This window comes from Dermacentor albipictus, chromosome 5, assembly GCF_038994185.2.
Source record: "Dermacentor albipictus isolate Rhodes 1998 colony chromosome 5, USDA_Dalb.pri_finalv2, whole genome shotgun sequence".
NCBI classification, from domain to species: domain Eukaryota; kingdom Metazoa; phylum Arthropoda; class Arachnida; order Ixodida; family Ixodidae; genus Dermacentor; species Dermacentor albipictus.
The window spans coordinates 68,116,858-68,139,066 of NC_091825.1; the positions used below are offsets into that span (position 1 = coordinate 68,116,858).

At 46.5% G+C, this 22,209-nt stretch overlaps 1 protein-coding gene across 19 annotated transcripts in view; it reads left to right on the forward strand.

Moving 5' to 3' along the window:
• The window catches only part of LOC139060477 (uncharacterized), a 91,581-nt gene that overhangs the window by 18,930 nt on the left and 50,442 nt on the right, over positions 1 to 22,209 (forward strand). For 18 of the 19 annotated variants that reach the window (XR_011514854.1, XR_011514855.1, XR_011514848.1 and 15 more), the window contains 2 exons: positions 1,535 to 1,644; positions 7,883 to 7,950. Coding sequence is in view for 7 of the 19 variants with exons in the window: in XM_070539614.1 (XP_070395715.1) it covers positions 1,535 to 1,644; positions 7,883 to 7,950 (178 nt within the window). In the remaining 12 variants the exon portion in view is untranslated. Of the gene's footprint in view, positions 1 to 845; positions 901 to 1,534; positions 1,645 to 3,497; positions 3,604 to 7,882; positions 7,951 to 22,209 lie in introns of those variants that run through there. The other variant, XM_070539619.1, reaches the window with a different exon arrangement.

Consider the following 22,209-nt stretch of genomic DNA (forward strand, 5'->3'; position numbering starts at 1 on the left):
CGACTATTCATGAATACGGATGGGCTTGCATAAATATTTATGATAAATATAAGAAATTAGATACGCTGGAATAGATGTATTCCAATTCGGGACTTGGGCAGTAGTCACTATTCACGGACTTGCCGCTCGACTCTCTTGCAGAAGAGCAATCAGCGCGCATGTGAAAAGTGTAATTGAACGGTGTATCTGAGCACACACACTCTATGGATGTGCGGTCACAACCATCAGAAGGGGGGGCTCAGGCTCCTCTAATAACCCATGCCTAATCAGACGCCAAAGATTTAAGAATTGATAAATCGTGGAGGTATGGAACCTCCTTGTCAATCGAGGCAATTGAAGGTGCGCTGGCACATGACGATCTCATGCAGTGCATAGAAAAACCTTCATAGATCTGATGTGCTCACATGTCTCGGTTGTTGTGGAGTAACACGTTGTGGAGAATATGTGCGTGTGTGTGTGTGTATGTATGTATGTGTATGTATGTATGTATGTATGTATGTATGTATGTATGTATGTATGTATGTATGTATGTATGTATGTATGTATGTATGTATGTATGTATGTATGTATGTATGTATGTATGTATGTATGTATGTATGTATGTATGTATGTATGTATGTATGTATGTACATGTATGTATATACAGCACAAGATAGCGTAGATATGGAGTTTGAAATACTGTATTTACTCGAATCTAACGTGGACCTTTCTTCCGATAAAACTGGTCAAAAATTGCATGCACGTTAGAATTGAATGCGACCCTAAATTCATGTTACCATATTGCCATCGGTTTCGAAAAAGGGCTTCTTCGTACGCGCCTATAGCCCAGCAACATATTTCTCCAGGCGCTGCGCCAAGCGGACCAAGATGTTTTCCACACGACTTCACAGGGGTTAAGGGGTGGGCCAGCATGCTTTTTATTTCATTGTTCTTGCATTGAGGTTCAACTGCTTGTGTGTGTGCATGCGTACATCCGTGCGCATTATACTAATGAGAACCAATGTGCATGGAATTCACCTCTGTAATTTGGTGTGTTGTTAAAATAAAAATGTTTGAACTTTTAGCCAGTGAGAGCAGTCCAATTTGAAAAAAAGGGCATTCTCTTACAAATTTAGCCAACACACATTAATGCAGAGAAGGGTGTGTTGGCAAAGTTTGGCTCTTAGCTAGATTTCAACGAGTGCAATAAATCTAAAGCGAAAGTTGGAAGGGAGAGCATGAATTGGCATTCATAAACAAAACCTTGAGAGAGAGGGACATTTTTTAAGGAATGCTGGAAATGTTTGCCTGGCCGTACACCTGGCATGCTTCTCCAGATGAGATTGTTGACTCGTGAAACGGTCCACTCAAACACAGTATGCATGCACCACCTGCACATTTAACAAGCATAACGTTGGGTGTGATGAGAAAGTTAGGGAAATGAATGCAAGACTTGCAAACCGATGCTACAAGGCCAATGTGTGCCCACACACTGGTCATTGTTAGCAGAGATTGTCATTGTCGTGCTGACATGGCTGTGCCTGCCCTTTTACAGCAGTGCGCGAGCGGACAGGCTCCGCTGAAGCGGCCGTCTACTGCACCGTCGGGGCGAGCTTGCAGGCACAATACAAGCCTCAAGCTCGCGCAGCTCGAAACTCCGGACAGGTGGGTGTTCTATTCTTCTGCTTGGCATGATCGGCTAGGAAGTAACACTGGAAATATTTTGTATAGTAAGCTCACTTGAAATAAAATTTGCCCATGTAAGAAATTTTTTACTTCTATTGAAGACAGTAGGTCCTGATGCTTCCACACGTGTGCCGAGCATACTTGAATGTGTCTACTTGAAAAAACTGGAAGAAAAACTGGGCTGGTTACAAGCTTCATCAGCTATTCACATAGCATGCTCCTTAGCAGAAATTGATAACATGGAAACTACTTATTAAATGTGTTAACTCGGTGTCATCTGGTCACTTCGTCGACACACTAGGTGTGCCCGGGTTGTATTTTCGGAACATTCGAAAACTTTGAAGGTCAATGGTCTCTTCCATCATTGATTAAATCGGCTGTTACTCTATCTTCTCCTGCTGCTTTTTCCTGTTTCATGGCTTGCAAAGGTCTTCTAACCTCGTCGCTAGGTATAGCAGGAGTCTCTGCAACCTGTTCATTACTGCTTCGAATGGAGGTATCGTGGCTCCTCTGGGTACTGCACAGGTCAGTATAGAATTCTTACGCTGCTTTTACTACTCCTTCGAGATTGCTAATGATATTACCCTGCTTACCTTTCGGTGCATACATCTTGGTTTGTCCTATGCCAAGTTTCTTTCTCACCGATTTCAGGCTGCATCCATTTTTTATGGCTTCTTCAGTCTTTCTCACATAACAGTTTCGAATATCCCTTATTTTCGCCTTGTTGATCAGTTTTGACAGTTGCGCAAATTCTATCTTATCTCTTGAGTTAGACACTTTCAGTTTTTGTTGTTTCTTTATTAGGTCCTTTTGTTAGTTGGGAGAGCTTGCCTACTAGTGCCTTGGTGTCTTGCCTCCAACTTCACTTGTTGCCTCCGAAGCCAACCTAGTTACGGTTTCATTTATTATGTCTACGTCATCGTCATCTCTCTGTTCTAAGGCAGCCTATTTGTTTGCAAGTACCGGCCTGAAGTTGTCTGCTTTTACCCTTACTGCCTCTAGGTTCACCTGTTTCTTGACCAATTTAGCTCTTTCTCTCTTCTCATTGAGGTGAATTCTAGCCCTCCCTAATCTGTGATCACCGCACTTTACCCTACCTATCACTTCTACATCCTGCACAATGCTGGGATCAGCAGAAGGTATGAAGTCAATTGCATTTCTTCTTTCACCATTAGGGCTTTTTCAGGTCCGATTTTCTGTTGCTACGCTTCCTGAAAAAGGTGTTCATTATTCGAAGCTTATTCCTTTCTGCGAATTCTACCAGCATCTCTCCTCTAGCCTTCCTAGAATCGACGCCGTAGTTGCCAATTGCTTGATCACCAGGCTGCTTTTTCCCCACTTTTGCATTGAAGTTGGCCATTGCTACAGTATATTGAGGTTGCACTTTTCTCATTGTTAATTCAACATCTTCATAAAGCTGATCTACATCTTCATCATCGTGACTGGACGTTGAAGCGTAGGCTTGTACTACATTTCATCTGTACCTCTTAAGTTTGATTACGACTACAGCTACCCTCTCATAAATGCTGTAGAATTCGTCGATGTTGCCCGCTATGTCCTTATGGATTAGGAATCATACTCCGTATTGCTTCTTATCTAGGTGACCTCTATAGCAGAGGACATGTCCAATATTCAGCAATGTATAAGCCTAGCCAGTTCTTCTAATCTCATTAATGCCGATAATATCCCAAACAATGTCTGATAATTCCTCAAAGAGTCCTGCTAAGCCAGCCTCAATCGAGAGGGTTCGGGTGTTAATCATTGCAAGGGTCAGTTTGCATTGGCGGCCTGTCTTGATGCAGGGATTCTTAGCACCCTCTGCTGCTTTGCAGGTCTGACCGCAGCCTTGGTCATGTGCTCCACAGCTGCTGGGGACTGAGGACCATAGTATAATTGAGTTAGCCATTTGGGAGGGGGTCGCCGAATACTGCACCAGGGAGGCCAATTCCTGATCTGGTGAGGGAGTCTCGTGGAAGCTTTGTGAGCCTTCCTAATTTGGTTTTACGTGGATTAGTATAGCCCCACTCGCTCTTGGCATATTGTGCTGGTGACGGACGTCACTCCAAGCCTACAGAAGTTGTGCAGTGCAGGAGGTGAATTTCAAGCTCGCCATCATTAAAAAGAAACGTACAGAGGTGTCTTTCCATGGCAACCGAGCATTCGCCATGGCTCAGTCAGATAATCCCGCTGGAGGGGAGGCTACCTTATCGCCGACTAGTACAGCCCAGAGGGGCCTAAATTTCTTTATTTGTCCGCGATGGAAGTGTTCCTGATTGCGATGTGTGACTCAATATAGAGCAATTTCAAAATGGTTCCGTAGTCGCACGTGTGCAGGTGGCACAGCGTAGTGTTGATGAATGGATCCAGCGTTGTTGTTTCGGAGTACATCGGAGTTGTTTCGGAGTTTCGGATTCATCCGTACGCATTCGGCTGTGAACGCGGCTAGATAAACAATACATTTTCTGCAAACTTGAACAATACTTAAATGTGTCAAAAAAAAGAAAAGCAGGACAAATAGAAAAAAACTGTCAGCGCTTGCGGAGAATTCACTTGTAGCTTGTTCAGGGCGGTACACCAAACAACTCGTGGTCTCGGCTGCCTGTAGAATACTTCGAAGTCTTTCCGAACGAAATGGACATGGTACTGATGCGCAGCGCATGGCTGAGCCGTCTGATGTGAGGGGGTGCATTGACTGTTTTCTTTTCCTTTTTTTTTCTCTGCAGTACAGAGCCCATACTGCTGTGCGTGTTTTGAATAATAACGTGCACGATGCGCTCGCTTTGATAGCAGAAAGTGGCATCTCAAGAGGTACAATCAGCAGCGAGCTTCGGAAGTTATTGCCGCTCATTCTGTAAATGTTGCATGCCTAACAGCTTTGATTTGGCCGCGATAGAAGTGTTTTCCTGATCGCGACGGGCAACTCAATATAGAGCAATATCTAAACGGTTGTGAGGAGGGAAGAATGCTTCAAGTAAAATGTAGAACGCTTCGGAGAAGTCTTTCCGAATGAAACAGACATGATACTGATGATACTGTGATCAGTATCGTATAACTCCAAAGAACCCTGTTAACTCTTTGAGGGTCAACTTTTTTAGGGTGCACCCCGCCCCCTGAAGGTCGACTTTCTTATTGCAAATTTAACATCTTTCGAGTGACCTATATGAAAAACATTAGCCACAATTTTTTTAGTGACCATAAAGTGACAAAAAATGTTCTCTGTAGGTAAACATGCCTTACATTAATTCATTTATTAGTAACCTTTGCAGGCCATTATAGGAGGAGAAAAAACATATAAATCGGCATGGGCATAAGTTCAACAACCGCATCCGACTATTCATGAATACGGATAGGCTTGCATAGTCTGTATGGTGCAGACTATGCTTTTCAGATGGAAACGCCCTTATTGTCGGTTCTTTCTACAGACCACCAAATTTGAACACTGTTGAACCATTTATCAGCCTTTCAAGGTCACTCTCAGTCCTGTCATCTGAAACGATAATTGTTGGTGGTGATTTTAACATGCCAGATGTTGAATGGCGTGACCTATGTCCTGTACAGAGTAATAGGTCATTGCTTCAGTCTGCATTTTGCGAGCTAATAATGACATATGGGCTCTTCCAGTTCGTTGATTTTCCTACTCGTTTTGGATGTACAGACGGAAATGTGTTGGACTTGGTCTTTAGCAACCATAAAGATATCATAGACTTCATTGCACCAGTACCAGGGATTAGTGATCATGAAGTAGTTGCAGAAAAATAGAATTTACGAAAATGCGGCCGAAAAAGGTATTCTTTTATGAAAGGGGAAATTACGAGGCTATTTCTAATGAGTTAAATGATTTCCTGTCTACATTTGCGCATTACAGTTCATTTAGTAGCATCGACAGTCTGTGGGTCATATTCAGGGGTAAACTGCTTTCATTGACCTCAGATTTCGTTCCGTCTAAGGTGGTTTCGACTAAGCGCCGCAAGGATAAACCCTGGATTAATAAGGATTTACGTTCATCAATTAGGAAAAAATCCCGAACTTACAAAATATATTGCAAAACTAAAAACCAAAGCATGTACAAAAAGCTAAGGGATATCAGCACAAAACTTAAAAGCGAATTGAAGGTTGCGAAGGATGCATATCTACAAGCCTTAGCAGATAAACTAAAAACAAATCCCAAAGAGGTCTGGCGGTATATCAAGAGCAACAAGAAGGATAACACTGGCATCCCGGCCATCACAAATGAGGGTAACCTAATTAAAGAGGACAAAGAAAAAGCAGAAGTATTCAACAAGTATTTTCATTCACTTTTTACAAAGCCATGTAGCATTGCTATTTCTTACACACCCACACCATTACCGGAAATGGAAAACGTTGCCGTGAGCAAGGAAGGAGTGGAGGCTTTGTTGTTTAACCTAAACCTGCATTCAGCTCATGGACCCGATGGAATTTCTAATCATGTGTTGAAACAATGTTCGAGACAGATAGCACCTTTCTTAGTATTATTATTCAACAAGTCACTAGATAATCAAAAACTGCCCGAAGATTGGAAGACAGCTAACGTGACTCCGATATTTAAAGAGGGCGATCGTACACACGTAGGCAATTACAGGCCGATATCTTTAACTTCCGTTTGCTGTAAGACTCTCGAACATGTCCTGTACTCTAATCTGATGAAACATTTGCAAACAAATAACTTTTTCCCTTCGGCTCAGCATGGGTTCCGCTCTGGTTTTTCGTGCGTAACACAACTAGCCGAATTCACTCATGACATTGCACTCGGCCTGGACCATGGTGAACAGATAGATGCACTCTTTCTTGATCTGCGGAAAGCATTTGACGTCGTCCCCCACAATCTACTTTGCTTAAAATTATCATTCCTAGGCCTTCCTGAACGTATTTTTGGCTGGATAAAGGATTATTTACACCTGCGCAAACAGCAAGTTGTTCTTAATGGGGTAAACTCGGCTCCAATGCACGTGCTATCGGGAGTGCCTCAAGGCTCTGTGCTTGGGCCTCTTTTGTTCTTAATTTATATTAATGATTTAGTAGTAGGCCTTAAATCAACAGTTAGACTGTATGCCGACGACTGCGTCATGTATCGTGCAGTGAAATGTTATGCCGACATGTCTGTCTTACAGGACGACCTAGAAAAAGTATCTATTTGGTGCAAGCGGTGGCAGATGACTCTGAATACTGGTAAATGCTACCATGTGCAGTTCACAAAGAAAAAGAAAAAATTCCCCAGTTCCTATTGCGTAAATAATGTTGCACTCAGTACCGCTAATGATGTTCAGTACCTCGGAGTTACGTTTTCTGAAACGCCTGACTGGACTAATCATGTTAACTTAATTAGCGCGAAAGCTTACCGTCTTCTTCACTTTTTCCGACGAAATTTTAAGCATTCTCCTTCATCACTGAAGGCAACCTTGTATTTAACAAATATCAGGCCTATTCTAGAATATGCATGCGTTATCTGGGATCCATACACTAAAAACCTCACAGAAAAAATAGAACGTGTCCAAAAGCACGCAGCACGCTTCGTAACAGGAAATTATAATTTTACTACCAGAGGATCCAGAATACGGGAAGGGTTGGAAAACTTTCTTCACGCAGGAAAATCCTAAGATTGAAATTCCTTTATAATATATATAAAAGTAAAACTGGTATCAACAAAACACTGTTCATCAAGGATCCGCATTACGTTTCATCTAGGAGAGACCACGCTAACAAAATTAGAGCTTACCAGTGCCGTACCAATGTGTTTAAGTATTCATTTTTTCCTAACACGATTAGCGATTGGAATGAGCTCCCTAATGAAGTGATGGCAGCTTCTAGTTTTGAAAATGCTATTGAGAGCCATATTCTTTGATTGTTCTGTTATTCATTTCTGTACATACGCTACTTTTTTTCTGTTTTGTTAGTTATTTACTTTGTCACTCACTTTGTTTTGTACTTTCGTAGTTTCTATTCCGCTTTTGCGAATTTCAGTGCTTAACCTATGTTGTATTTACTGATGTATTCTTTTGATGTTGCTAAATATGTTTCCATTGTGACAACCTGTATTTTAACCCCCCTACGATAATGCCGTACAGGCGATGTAGGTATACCGAATAAATAAATAAATAAATAAAATAAATAATGCTAATAATAATACTACTAATAAATAATAGTCACTTCTCGATGCCGTCTCATGATTAGATCCTGTTTGCTCGTGTTTTTCACTCAGTCGACGACTTGGGATGACGGCCGCGATCAAACAAACCACACGTGAAAGCACCGCTGGGAAGTCTCCAGGTAAGCAGCTTGCTACCAAGGCTGCTCGCAAGAGTGCACCTGCCACAGGAGGGGTTAAGAAACCGCATCGCTACAGGCCTGAAAAATCAATCTTATAACCTAAGAAGTCAAACAGTTTATCTTCGCGAAAAGTCTCAACAAAGTAAATGGTGAAAAGGCGTTGAATCAGGAATAATTATTTTTCTTTTGTGCGGTTTAATCATTCATAATCAGTGTGTACATGTATATCAGATGGAGAGCCATCACGGTTTTTGTGATGTCGCGTGACAGACTGGTGAAGTTTTGGAGTGGCCTGAACAAGTTTTGACCAATCGTGGTGGACTGATTGCAGAATTGGAATAGAAGAGTTTGGAATCATTTTATGTTATAGCACCCCAGGATTCTACAGGGGGCCATAGAATGTAGACTTCCATGCAAAGATGGCCAACCTCACAAGGTTCACACGGCTGACGTAATGAAGTCAACCTAAGCTGATCTCAACCTCCCAAAGTGATGCGACATCGGTTAGCTGTAAAAATTTTTTAGCTATGGCAACGGCAACCTCATAGACAAATTTGAGGTTGAGTGAGGTCGAATGCTCGGTGAGGTTATATTTCACAGCAGCTGATGTGCACATTTCCCCCTCATGAATAAATATGTGGAAAGTTTTACGATTTTACTGATATGAAGGGGTAATTGTTTAATACAATAGCCCCAGGCAGGAATCTGGAAGTGGGCTTCACCCTAAGCTACCTGACGCTTTGTTTTCAATTTGTATAGACAGCTCTCATCACATATGAACCATAGGTGTACATTTCTTTTGCTTTCCTTCACATGTGTGACACCAGCGCAGTTGGATATCTTTCATCGGCCTGTATCCTCTAACTTTACTTTTAAAAGACTGGAGAGAGCACTTGAAGAAGCGCGTCCTGGGAGTCATCTTCTCTGCTTCACTTTGAACGAAGAAAAACTTGTCAAGTGGTCCAGGCACGTAGGGAAACTACATTTTTTTTTCAAAGAGACTGACTTGCTAAATATAGTTCGTTTATGACATCTACGATCAAGGACGCTGGCTATCGGTGCGCAGCGGTTACACTCGATCACGTCATCGGGAAGCTGGCGGGACGGATATTACAGCGGTGTCTGTCACTGTAGCGGCGCAAGGGCGGCCTAAGATTTTGACGAGAGCGTGATTCGCCTATACTGTACATCTGTGACGTTATCTTTCCTAGAGTAAGCGAACTAAACTTTTTTCAGAACCAAATAGTCGATTTAAAAACGAACTTTACCAACGAGCACTTAAATCGAGCGACACCAAAGGCGCATCGGAAGAAGCAAGAAATAGGTGGCATAAATCCGCACAGTATGCAAAAATATGAAAGGGGAGCGAAAAACTAAGGTCGATGATGTTGTTCTGTTCTTAAATATTACTAGCTGCCGAAAGAGTCGGTTTTTTTGCATTCTTAAAAATAGCATAGCGAGAAGACGTATATGAAAGAAGGTGTCGGCCAATGTATCGCTTTCGTTTACGTTTCTTTTTTTTTTCTTCTTGCTATTATGCTTCTTTCAAAACAATCAATCTCCAAAGTCACTTCGACGCTAAGCGGCGCGGTTTTAGAAAAAGGTCATTTGCCTCGTATCGGAAGGCAGGTGGATGTCAGTGCGCGTAGCAAACGTCGTATCGAACAGGAGTGTAATCTACAACTGCACATGCGCACATCGCACGAAACGGTTATACGTATACATATACCTTGGAACAGCGCTGCGGCGCCACGCGGTACAGCAAGCGAAACCAACAAGATACACACTGCGGCGCTTCGGCGGGCAATGAAACTTCAGTGAGCGGTCGCTGCGCCCCGAATAAGTTCGTCGCTTAAACGCGAGCAGCCGCGGCCACTTGTGCAGGTGACGAGAAGCAGCTGCCACCGTCGGTCGGGACCCCGTGCGCGACGGAGCACAAGCAGGCGACAGGCGCAAAAGCTGGCGGCCCCAATTCGGCACCTCCGGTCACGTGTAGAACAGTATGTGTGTACATACCCGGTAAAATGTGCACGGAGCAGGGTGTCGGTGATAAAGAAAAAAAAAGCGAGCTTGGAAAAAAAAGAAAACAGAAAAAGGTGGAAAGCGAAAGAGAGAAAGAGAGAGCAAGGAGAAGGAAAAACGGGGAAGCCGTACAGATGAACGGTCGCTTTGCTACTCCATACTGGGGTAAGGAGGACGGGAAATAAACAGAACGAGGGAGGGGTATGGTGAAGTCGACAGGTTGCGCACAAAAACACTTTCTTTTTCTCGGAAATTCGCGTAGGGATGATAATGGTGATTTGGTCAGAATGTTGGCTTCTTTTTATGTTTTGCTCGTTCCTAAACGTCTTTCTTACTACATATATTTAATAATGTTGCTTCACATCATTAGCTCCTGCGGCGGCGAGATCAGAGTGTGAGAGCAGAAAACCAGTAATTTTCTAAAGCGCCAGCAGACCGCAAGATTCTGCTTTGCCCACATATACAAAAGTAGCTCTGACGCACTCTGGTGGCTCACTAATAAGCTATTTGCTATGTCTTCCGAAGTAGCGACAAATGGAAGTCCACATATCCCATCGGGATAAAATGAGGGAGAGGCATTCAACTTAGCCAAAGTTCCTTGAGTGAGATCAATTCATGCACATGCAATTTACATCACTCGAAAGGCAACTAGAGGTCCAGAAGGCACCAGAAAGGCAGTTGTTAAGGTCACTAAAACTCTCTAAATATAACGACTTTCTCGTCAAGTTGCCCACACTATTGGAACCCCATGTTATCCGCCTCGGCTCCTATAGAACGCACACGCAAATACCCAAAGATAGTTGCAGGAGGCAGCATTGCTCGCGTAATGCGCATGATGGGGGTTCGGCACCCACGGGCGGGAAATTGGTTTTTTTCTTCCGCTTTCATTTCCCATGGCCTTATCATTTCTACACTTTAATTAAGAATCACAGGTAATGTCCCACGTGTTTTCCTTCTCTTCGTATACGATTGCAAGGTGACCGAAAAAAAAGAGACCCTCGGTTCCCGATATTCTCGCTGACTTCAAACAAACAAACAAAAATTGCTTAGAGTGTTTTTCGCGATCACTTTAGTTATATCCTAGTTGCTACTATTTTCATCACTAACACCACCATCATCACCATCATCACCACCACTACAATCAACAAATATGATCGCCCTGTCTCTTCCCCGCCACAATTTAATGTGAATCCCGAGAATTACAAAAAAAAATGTTTTGCACATATCCTAATACTATATGCCCAGTTAAACATTAAGAACTAGGAATTTCGTTAAGACATAAGCCAGAACAAACTGCACACCAACGCGTGCAGAGTCTCAGCACGCGTTGGTGTGAGGACTGAAACTAAATTAAGTTAAGGTGTTTTACGTGCCAAAGCCACGATATGATTACGATACACGCCGTATTAGGGGACTCCGGAGTAATTTTGACCACCTGGGATTCTTTAACGTGCATCCAATGCATGGTACACAGGCGTTTTTGTGTTTCGCCCCCATCGAGTTGCGGCCGCCGCGGCCTGGATTTGATCCCGCGCCTGGGTTTCGCAGCGCAACGCCAGAGCCACTACGCCACCACGGTGGGTGTTGGTGTGAGGATAAGAATTGAAATAAGGGGGAGTGGGAGATCACTAAGAACAGCCTAGGCGCTGCAAACGGTTGCCGCCAGTGTAGACGCTCTCTTGTAGATGGAGTATTCACTGAGAATCCGGGGGTGAGGAAACAGTCTAAATAGGTTAGACCAACACAGTGACAGAATGAGTAATGACATACCCTGCAGTGTCTGAGAGAAGCACAGAGTTTCTTATTTCGTAAGATTTAGGTACATGTGCCAACTCTTGTTGTATTGTTATGGCGTGCTTCACTATATGTGTCTTGCGTCTTGTCCTTACTCTTTCGTGTTTTATATGGCGGCGAAATGCAGAAACGCTTGTGTACCATGCGTTGGGTGCACGTCAAAGAACTCCAGGTGGTCAAAATTAATCCGGAGTCCCTCACTACGGCTTGCCTCATAATCAGATCGTGAGTTTGGCACTTAAGACCCTAGAATTAAATTTTTAGTTGTAAAGGTAACGCTTGTCTGTGATCTTTTCTTTTTGATGCTTGCCATGGCTACTACAGTGTGACCCAGCTCTTATCCAGACACATCAGCGGTGTCCCAGGGACTCCCAGCCAGCCCCAGCGTATATAGTGACATCCAGCGTTGATAAGCGCGCTGGTTTTATACTTCAAGGCACTCGAAAACGCAGGGTTTTGCAATAGAGATAGCCGAGGCAATGAAAATGTCAGAATGACCACTACAGATGTTAAATAAACGATACTTCAGGAATACGATGTGCCACTACATTGTGCGAATGCTAATCGCATTACCGTCGACAGTCATTGTGAGAATATTTCTTCCGTAGTTTTTTTTATATCGAAAGCCATCAAATCGTGCTTTTACCGGAAAAGCCGGTGCCAATAGCAGCGAAACGGCCCTTAAAACCCAATGGCTGCGACACTACTTCAGGAGCCGGCCTCGACAGAGCAGAGTGGGCGAATAGGAACACAGCCTTAATACACGTACTGCCTTGCTAGCGCACCGCGTGATGCGTGAGGGGAGAGGGAGCGCATCGCCAGAACTTCACGTCACTGGCACGCCTCCACAGTGAAGCTACAGTGACTAGATGTCTCCGTACGACACGGTTTGTCGTCGGTGAAACACTCACTTGAAGCGCGCGCGCGGGTGCCATCGTCTTGATGTAGAAAGCCAGCGCCCAGTCCGCATCTTTCCTACCGCCAATCGGCATAGCGGCTGCGGGCACCAGCCTGCCGTGGTAGCCACTGCTCTTTCTTTATTCTCTCGCCGCCCAGGACGTCGGTGATATGCGGGGTCCTTGATTGCTCAGCAATATCGTCTAAATAATTCCGGTCTACAGACAACATGTTAACGTACAAACTATGCAATAAAATAATCTGCACCAACTGAATAGCAAAACTCGATAACATGCCACGCTGCAAAACTTTAAAACGTTACGCGCAGCACAAATCTCTAAAGACCACTCAGCGGCGTTCAATTTGTACATTAATGCTTTGGCATTAGCAACTTAGGCGTTCTCAGATTTTTTTCTCGCGTTACACTTATTTGCCATGTGAAGCTGTCATTTTAAGGCTTCCGTTGCTTCTGCTTTCTGCAACATACTTCTGTATTGACCCAGAGGGCAGCCTACCATTGCCATTGAGGATGGACGAAGCAGCGGGTGAATACCTCCGGGAGGAGGAGGAGCAACTTTATTATTGGAGAAACCGTTGCGCGGTTTATTCCTGGTTGGTTCCCTCTGACAGGGCTCCACTGGCGATCGCGGCTCGCCGGGCCTGGTCGAGGGTCGCCAGTTGGCTTCCCAGGTCCAGTTCGGAGAGTCTCGCCTCCCAAGACCGCGTAGTGAATGTGTGTGTTGTGACTCGTGGCGAAATTGCGTCGCCCGGACGGTCGGTGCATTCGTGTGTTATGTGCGCGAGTGTCGCTGTGTGGTTGCTACACCAGGGACATGTTCGGGACGTATAACTGTCTGGGTAGATTGCGTGTAGACGAGACAAGTGTGGGTATGTGTTAGTTTGCAGGCGGCGCCAGTCCCTTGCCTGGAGTTTATTGAGAGGTTTGTGTGGGGGAGCGTATTGCGTTCTTCCGAGCCGTTGGTCCTGCAGTATTTGTTGACCTGTCGTTAATAACTCGTGGGTCGCTCGTCGGTCTGTCGGGGGCTGAAGAACGGTGTGCTCTGCCGCTCGGCTAGTGAGACCTCGAGCTGCGCAGTCCGCCTCTTCGTTGCCCCGCAGGCTTTCGTGCCCGGGGCACCAGACGATACCGTGGGTCCATTGTAGTGTGCGACCTAGGATTCGAATGGCTTGTATAGGGAGTGTTCCATTCAGGTATAAACGACAAGCCGCTTGTGAGTCAGTGAGGACACGGGCGGACCTTCCCTTGCTCTCAGCGTCGCGAAGTGCGAGAACGATTGCTGCTGCTTCTGCTGCTGCACTGCATGTGGCGCGGATGGAGGCTGAGGCTACCAGGTTCCCCTGATTTACAACGGCGAGTGTGTATTTGAGCCCGCAACGTGGCGATGAGGGGTACGGGCTAGCGTCCATGTAGTACGTATCCGGGTCTCTGAAACAACGTTTGTGCAACATGCGGGCACGCGCTGCTCTTCTCTCCTGATAGTGGGTGGGGCGCATGTTCTTGGGGATAGGGTCTACTGCAATGTTCTCTCTAATGTGGTTAGGCAAGAGTTGTGTTTCTTCTTTGCAGTACTGAGGTGTCAGCGGTTACCCTAGCCGTTGAAGAAGGTGTCTTCCCTGTTGAGTCTTGTTGAGGCGCTCCCTCTGCGCTATGAGCGTGGCACTTGCTAGCTCCTCAAAGGTGTTGTATACGCCTAGCGCTAGTAATTTCTTTGTGCTTGTGCTTTGACGGTAGCTGTAAGGCCGTTTTGTACGCCGTTCTTATAAGAGTGTCCATGCGTTCTGTCTCGCTTTTGCGCTTGACTTGATACGGTAGCGCGTACGTGACACGGCTGATGACGAGGGCTTGTACCAGTCTTAAGGTTTCGTCCTCTGTGAAACCATCTTTGCTGCGCGCTACTCTGGCGATGAGTGATGCGGTGCTTCTTATAACGTGATTTAATTTCTCCGAGGCTAGCTTTATGCCGTTGTTCTCCTGGATGTGCATACCTAGTATGCGTGCGGTCGGGATGCGCTTTATAAGTTGCCCGGCAATCTCGAGATGTATTGGCGGGGCTCGATGTTCCTTAGTTTGCTTAGGCCGGACTTGAAGGTACCCAGACTTGTGTGGGGCACACCTCATTCCTGCTGTGGTTAGGTATGACTCGATGTATCCGATAGCTGTGAGTAACGTGTTTTCTCTGTCGCCGTATGAACCCTTGGTTGCCCATAGAGTGATATCGTCGGCATAGAAGGCACATCCGAGTTTTGGGATGTTTTCCAGTTGTAAAGCAAGTTTTCTAAGCCCGATGTTGAAGAGGAAAGGAGATAATATTGACCCTTGCGGAGTACCCTTCTGCGGTAGATCATATATGTCCGATTGTACGCCTGCTATGCCGATGCGAGCTTTGCGGTGGCTGAGAAAAACCACGACATAATGGTATACTCGCTCTCCGCATCCTATGGCGGCGAGGACATCTAGGATGGTTTCGTGTGCTATATTGTCAAATGCTTTTTCTACGTTGAGGGCTACGAGTATGTTGTTGTTGCTGCCCGGTTCTGGGTTGAGGACCTCTTCCTTGAGGAGGAGGAAGACATCCTGTGCTGACATGCCTCTCCGAAATCCATACATGCAATTGGGGTGTAGTCCATGTTCTTCCATGTGTTGTTCCATTCGAGTGAGTACAATTCGTTCAAGAAGCTTGCCTAGGCAAGACGTAAGCGAGATCGGTCGTAATTAATCTAGCCTGCGCGGTTTTCCTAGTTTGGGTATAAGGACTATGTGAGCTGTAGTCCATTCCTCGGGTAATGTTCCGCCCGGTGCCCATATTTCTTCGTTCAGCTGCTTTGTAAAGCTCGCAGGGTTTCATCGCTTAGGTTTCTCAAGATGGCGTTGGTGATCCCGTCGGGACCCGGTGCCGTGTTTTTCTTGAAGCTCTGTGCTGCCGCGTATACCTCCGCATACGTAATGGGTGCATCGAGTATCTCGTTCGGAGCTCCCGGATATTGAGGGTATGGTTTCGGATGCCCGGTCCGGATTCCCGTGTACATTTGCTGGAGTTCCTGTATGAGTTCATCCTCGGTTCCCAGATATTCGCCAACGAGTTTTTTAGGGTTGTGTTTGTTTCTGTTTTGGTATTTGAAGGATCGTTGATGCTGCGGAGTATGTTCCATGTCTTTTTGGTGCTTAGCGTGCCTTTAAGCGAATTGCAGAACGTGCGCCAATTGTCCCTGTGAACCTTCAGAGCATAATCGTTGGCCTGTTTAGTGACGTTTGAAATCCTAAGTCTAAGTTTGCGATTTAGCTTCTGTTTGCGCCATCGTCTTGTGAGGCCTCTGCATGCTTCCCATAAGTGTATTAGATGGTTGTCGATTGCCGGCGTGTCGGTATCGGTTTGGTACACTTTAGTGTTGGCGTCATATAGTTCTTTCATGCGTTGGGCCCACTCCTTGATCGTGGTTAAGCGGCCTTGATGTTCCGGAAAGGGCAGACTTGTATCTAAATCGAGCTGTTGCCTCTCCCTAAACTTAGGCCAATTTGTAATTTTGGCCTTCCCTAGGGGTCGGCGTAGCTTGGCCGAGGCGCTGGTGATTTCGATAATGTAGTGATCACTACCCAGTGAGTCGTCTAGGACCCTCCAGCTTGTTCCCACGGTATCGTTGGTGATGGTGAGATCAGGAGTCGTGTCCCTGCTGGCACTGTTTTCTATTCGAGTAGGCGTACCTGGTACTGTAATTAGTGTGTATTCGTGGCGCTCTATGGCTTCTAAGAGCTTGGCGCCCTTGGTGTCTGCTTTCGAGTAGCCCCACGTGTTGTGCTTTGCATTGAAATCTCCGGTTATAATTAGGCGATCGCGGTGCTCCAGCATTCCCTGTAGGTGCCGGAACAATGACGCGAAGTCAGCCTTTCTGTCGTGGGGGGGACTGTATACGTTGCATACGACTTGTTTAGGTCTTCTCTTCTTAACAGGCCAGATCGTGGTGATGAGATGTGGGATTTCCTCACCGGGGAGCACTGTGAGGGTTGTTACCAAATCTTTGCGGACGAGCGTGGCCACCCTACGGTAGCTGGGGTCGTACTGTATTTTATACCCCATAATTGGCTTCGGTTGCTCTCCCGCCTCTTGCAAGCAGATAATATCCGGGGGTACTAGCGTCGCCTGTACGTATAGCGAGAGGAATGCGTGCTTGCTTTTAATGTACCTACAGTTTCAAGACCAGATCTTGATGCTTTCGGATCCATTTGAGGTTTACGGGCCATGATGGGACTTAGAGGGTATTTTGCTGTCTGTGTCGGAAGTTAGCATGCTACCGTCATCTGTCTCAGAGGGTATTTTACTACTTTTTCGTTTACGCTTGGGTTCCTTGGTTAGGGATTCGTTAACATATTTCTTTAATTCTTGGAATTCCTTAAAGAACTGTTGAAATTGTTGCTGTATTTGTTGCATTATTTGTTGTTGTGATTGTTGCAGTGCTTGTTGCAATTGATCCTGGGTTACCAGGTTGCACTCAGACGGTGAGTGCGCCTGAGGCCGCTTTGGCTGTGTTGTTCGGGGGGAGGGGAGCAGTTGTGTTTGTAGTGGTGGATGTCCGGTGAGAGTGCTTAGCTGTGGTAATTGAGATTGTGGCGATCTCTCGCAGGTCGCAGCGTGTGCCGATTCAAGCATGGCTACTCTTTTCATTAAAGTTTCGATTTTGTGCTCGTAGTCAACTAGACGCTGTTTTTGCTGTCTATTTTCCTCAATGACTCTCTGGTATTCTGGATTTTGTGTAATCGGTGTGGATGTGTTTCGTGGCTTGGGAGAGACGACTTCCACCCAGCTTACCTCGTGTGAAGGCTTCTGCTTCCTTGCCGGAGGCGACGGGTTCCTTTTGGGTGTCGGTGGTGCCCGATGCTCGCGGCTCGCTGACCGGGAACGGGAGCGCGATTGGGAGCGGGAGCGTTGCTCGGTATTGACCGGCCGGCCGCGAGTGTCCGCCCTGTAGGTCTCTTCTTCGTCTTCCGAGGCGAACCATCGTGGGGCTTTCGACTTCATCGGGGCTGATGATGGTGTGGGTCGGGGTCGAACCGGTTTGAGTCGCTGCTTGCACGAATGGTCAGCGGTTGGGTGGGCCTCCCCGCACGAGGCGCAGTTTATCTCGCATTTGTGTCCGTCGGTTGGGTTAAGCAGTCCGCACAATCTACAGATGGGTCTGTCTGGGTTTGGGCACACGTCGGTACGGTGGCCCTTTTCCCTGCAGATCTTGCAGACTTGGAGCGTCGGTCTAAATGGGTAGCAACGGAGTTCACCTCCGTAGTAGTACACAAATCTTGGTACATGGGAACCAATAAAGGTAAGCGCTGCACTTTGAGTGGCACCGATCATCCTGGCTGTAAGGATTTCCACGCCTTGTGTTCTCACTCTGAGGTGGGCCATGAGGGTTTCAGTGGTTGTGTGCAACGGTATTCCATGTACCACTCCTCTGAGGGCGTCTTCTCCTTGGGCGGTGTATGCGCGCACTGCGTGATTTCTGCCACTAAGCGTTAAGGTGTGGATGTGTCTTGCTTTTTCGGCGACCTCTTCATACTGGGTCGATAGGATGGCTATGTTGGATCCCGGGTGGATTCTCAGTATGAATTTGCCATCCGTGAACTCGTTGTGGCACGCGTCGATGGTCGCTCGTGCAAGCGTATGAGTGAGCACGTTTCTTAATGGCAGACCTTAGTTTGGACGAATGATTATTTTGTAGTCATTTTTCGGAAGCGGCGGAGGTCTAGCGACTCCCCGCGTTGTTGATGTCTTAGTGGTAGTTTCGGGGTCATGGGGCTTCACACTACCGCGTCGCCTCTCCAAGGCTTCTTGCTTGCGTTGCTTTTGTGTTCGCACGGATTGCCAATTGAGATCTTCTCTCACGGTGCTATGGTACAGAGTTTCTTGGCTTAGCGGTTCGGTAGTCTGGTCCATGCGTTCTTCTTCGTGTCCTCCGGAAGTTGTATGGAGGGGGTCAACGATCGCAGTCGCTTCGTTCACCACGGTTAGGCCAAGTGCCGTGGCGGGAATCCCCGTCGGCGAAGCGAGCGGCTGCCGCCGCCGGTTAGGGTTAGCGGCTCACCCGTGTTGACGAAACTTCCAAGAATCCTCCTGGGGCCCTCGGTGGTCGGATTTCCACGGGGGTGGCGTCGATGCGGTCCTTATAACGTTAGGAAGCTGGTGAAAGCGTTTCGTGTCGTTTTCTGTTGAAAACACCATCAAAAACTCACGAAAATGCGGAGCCCGACGCGAGCCGGTGTTGACACTGTGGTCTTCTTCTTCTTTGCCTCCCTCCGGGAAGACACAAGGAGGAAGACTCCCCTGAAGAATCCGCCCAGCCAACGAAGAACAGAATTACGAGACCTCAATAAAGTTTTCACTCACTCACTCACTTTCTTGGTATTGGCCCACATTGCTATGCACTCACTAGCCATTGCCACGCATGAGCGCTGCAGCAACTCTAGGTGACGCAAGCCGGACGAAGCAAGGAAATACGTCGATGGAACGACAAAGGTGCTAGGAGTACCACGGCATGAGTATAATGGCATGACGATGATGCATCCATGACCGGTTGACGAGGACGCCATCAGGTCGATAGGACGGCGACGAGTGTATAACAAAGATGGTGCGCAACGACGCAAAAACGACAAACTGAATACCAATTGGGAATGGAGACGATGGCACGACCAGGGCGGCATGACGACAACGGTTTCACAACGGATGCGCTATTATGACTGTCTGACGACGGCGCAATGACGACTATGGCATGGTAACGGCGTCACAATCGCTTCGAAGGGTTGACGTCGATAAGTCGAATTGCGGTGTTATGACAACAATAGCATGACAATAAAGGTACAAGGTTACTGAAGTGATGAAGAGGGTATAGCGACAGCTGGACGTCGATGATACGATTGCCACCGTGTGATGACAATGGGGGGACGACGATGGCATGATGAGAGGAGGGTGACGATGTGTCATTCAGCTGGCAACAAGGAACCACTGTCTTGCAACAATAAATCCAGCCTTTATTGTACCCTGTCCTCTCCTGCACGTCACCAGGTGCACTGTCCTTGCGAGCGGGTCAATGTGCGCTGCAGAACTCGTGCGCGATGGCGGAGAAATAGAATGATGGCACCCATCCGTAAATGTGTCGGGTTGCAAAGGCTCCTTCTCCTGTAATACGCAACAACGCTCTGGTGAGACCATAACGAGTATTTATTAAATACTCATTGTGCTCTTTTGTCCTCCTGTTTTGTCATTTTGCCGTCTTACTGTTTTGTACATCACATTGTTTCTTCTTGTTCCGCCACTCCCTACATTGTCGCACACAGACCCAGCTGCATGCGGAAGACAACCGGAAGCAATGTGCGCGAGAATGGAAAAAGGTGTGTAAAGTGGAGCACGAGATGTTTCCTGTGGTAACAAAGAGAGCAAGAATAGAGAAAAGCTTATCCACAGGACATTTCACGTTTGAGAGCCTAGTATATCGTCGTAGTTGCCTTTTAGTAGGTGTATAGTTGTTGCTCTGCATTCCACAAAACAGAGAGAGAGAGATGTTTCTCGAGGAATCGATCAAACGTCTTTGTGCAATAGTGTGGAAGTAGATGGCGGGATGTACGACGGGATATTCTGCGGACGCATCACTATTCTTGCTTCCGGTATCTCTTCCTGATAACATAATTCGATCTCTCATGCCTCCTTGAAGACTTTCCTTTTGTAACATTCACTTCTTTTCCGGTCGCCCCTAAACAGCTTCTCTCCTCTTTGTTTTCATGTTTGAGGCTTTTGTTTTATTGCGATAGCAATTATATGGATTTCTGCCGTCGGCTTCGACGTGGACGTCGGCGTCGCCAGGAGGTATCCTATAATGTTCCAGGGCGACAACACCGTCGCCGCGCCTCTTAAATACGGTGTATGTGAGAATGAAAACGTGCGAGGAGAACCGACGATCGCGGCTCATTCTCACCGGCGTGAAAAGGCCGAAAGCGAAGAGAATGCGCGCCGTCTTGTGTGCTGGGCACCCAATGTTACGAGGCGCCGGGAGAGGGCAGTCTTCATTTCGGCTGCTACTACACATGCGACGGCTTCGCGCAGTCGCACGACTGTATCTTGAGAGTGATTTGCGTTGGGGCAGCATGTAGGCTCGTCGACGGTTAATATCCTTGTGCGTGCTGTGTGTTCTCGGCGCTCGCTTTGCGTTGAAGCAATATACAGCGCGAACCTCACTTCGCTGGCTGCTTCTGTCACGTTTCCTCACGCCAGAGTTTTGGCAGCGTGTGCCTGCAGCCGTCGAGTGCTACATGTTCATGCTTGCTGGGCGTGCTAACACGTACTATACTTACAGGTAGTTAGCAAGCGAATGTTTACAAGTTGATATGGCCATAAAAGCGCTATCCTTACTTAGTATGGCTGTCTGCTAATTTGCTATCGCGCTTCGCCTTTCGGGTTTAGCATACCTTTTCTTCTTGTTTTTATTGCGATAGCAACGGTATGAGCACTCCCGGCGCATTTCTGCCGTCGCTGTCAGCGTGATGTTCCGTGCGAAGTGCATGGGCGATAACATATTCGCTGTGCGCCGTATGCAATATGTGCGAGCGAAAGCGTGCGACGGTGAACCTGCGATCGCGACACGATCTCGCGTTCCATTTCAGTTACGCACAAGGCTTTGGGGGAAGTTAGGGAGGGAGGGGTGGGCGTTCTACAGAGAGCGGCCCGTCTGGACGTCCGCACCCACGCGCGACCAGCCGGGCAACTGTATCTTGAAAGCCATCTGGGCCGGGTACACAGTCCACGCTACGCTGTGTTCTCGCGATTAGTTCACGTTGATTCTAACAGCAGCACAAAGGCAAATTCATTCGCTACTGCTACCGCGTTTCCATACTGCAGCATTTTGACAGCGACTTGCGGCAGTCATCGAGTAAGATGGCTTAATTTTGCTTGTGCGCACGTGACACCATGCTTGGTAATTTAGTTAGTATGCCCATGTTTACAAGTTTATACGTCCGATAAAGGTAGCAGCGTTGTTTGCACAGCTCGCCACTAATTTCCTATCGCAATCGACGCTTGGCTTTTCGATGGAAACTGCGACTTTCTTCACATTCATATTTCCGTGCTCTTTTTTTGTCATTTTTATATCTTGTCGTATTTATCCTCCACAATTATAAACTTCGATCAGTAATCAGTAATATTTGATGTGACGTACCGTGCTTCTCCATTCTTTTTAAACCCACTTTAGTTTCTTGACAGGCCTTCATGAACATTTCGACTTCCACTTGTGAGCCTGCATATGTGGACAACACAATACAATGAGAACGGACTTGCGTATTCCTTCCTCCTAATATCTCATTTTTGTTTTGTTTTACCTACATTCTATATTATACCCGATATCGTACTGTCAACTTCCTTATGTTACTGTATTTCTCTTAAGTTCTTTCACATGTTTTTCGTCCCCGGCCCGTATACAGTTTTCATCTGTTAACATGGTTCCAAATTGTATTTTAGATCATATACAATGAAATGTTTAAACGTGTGGCCTCGC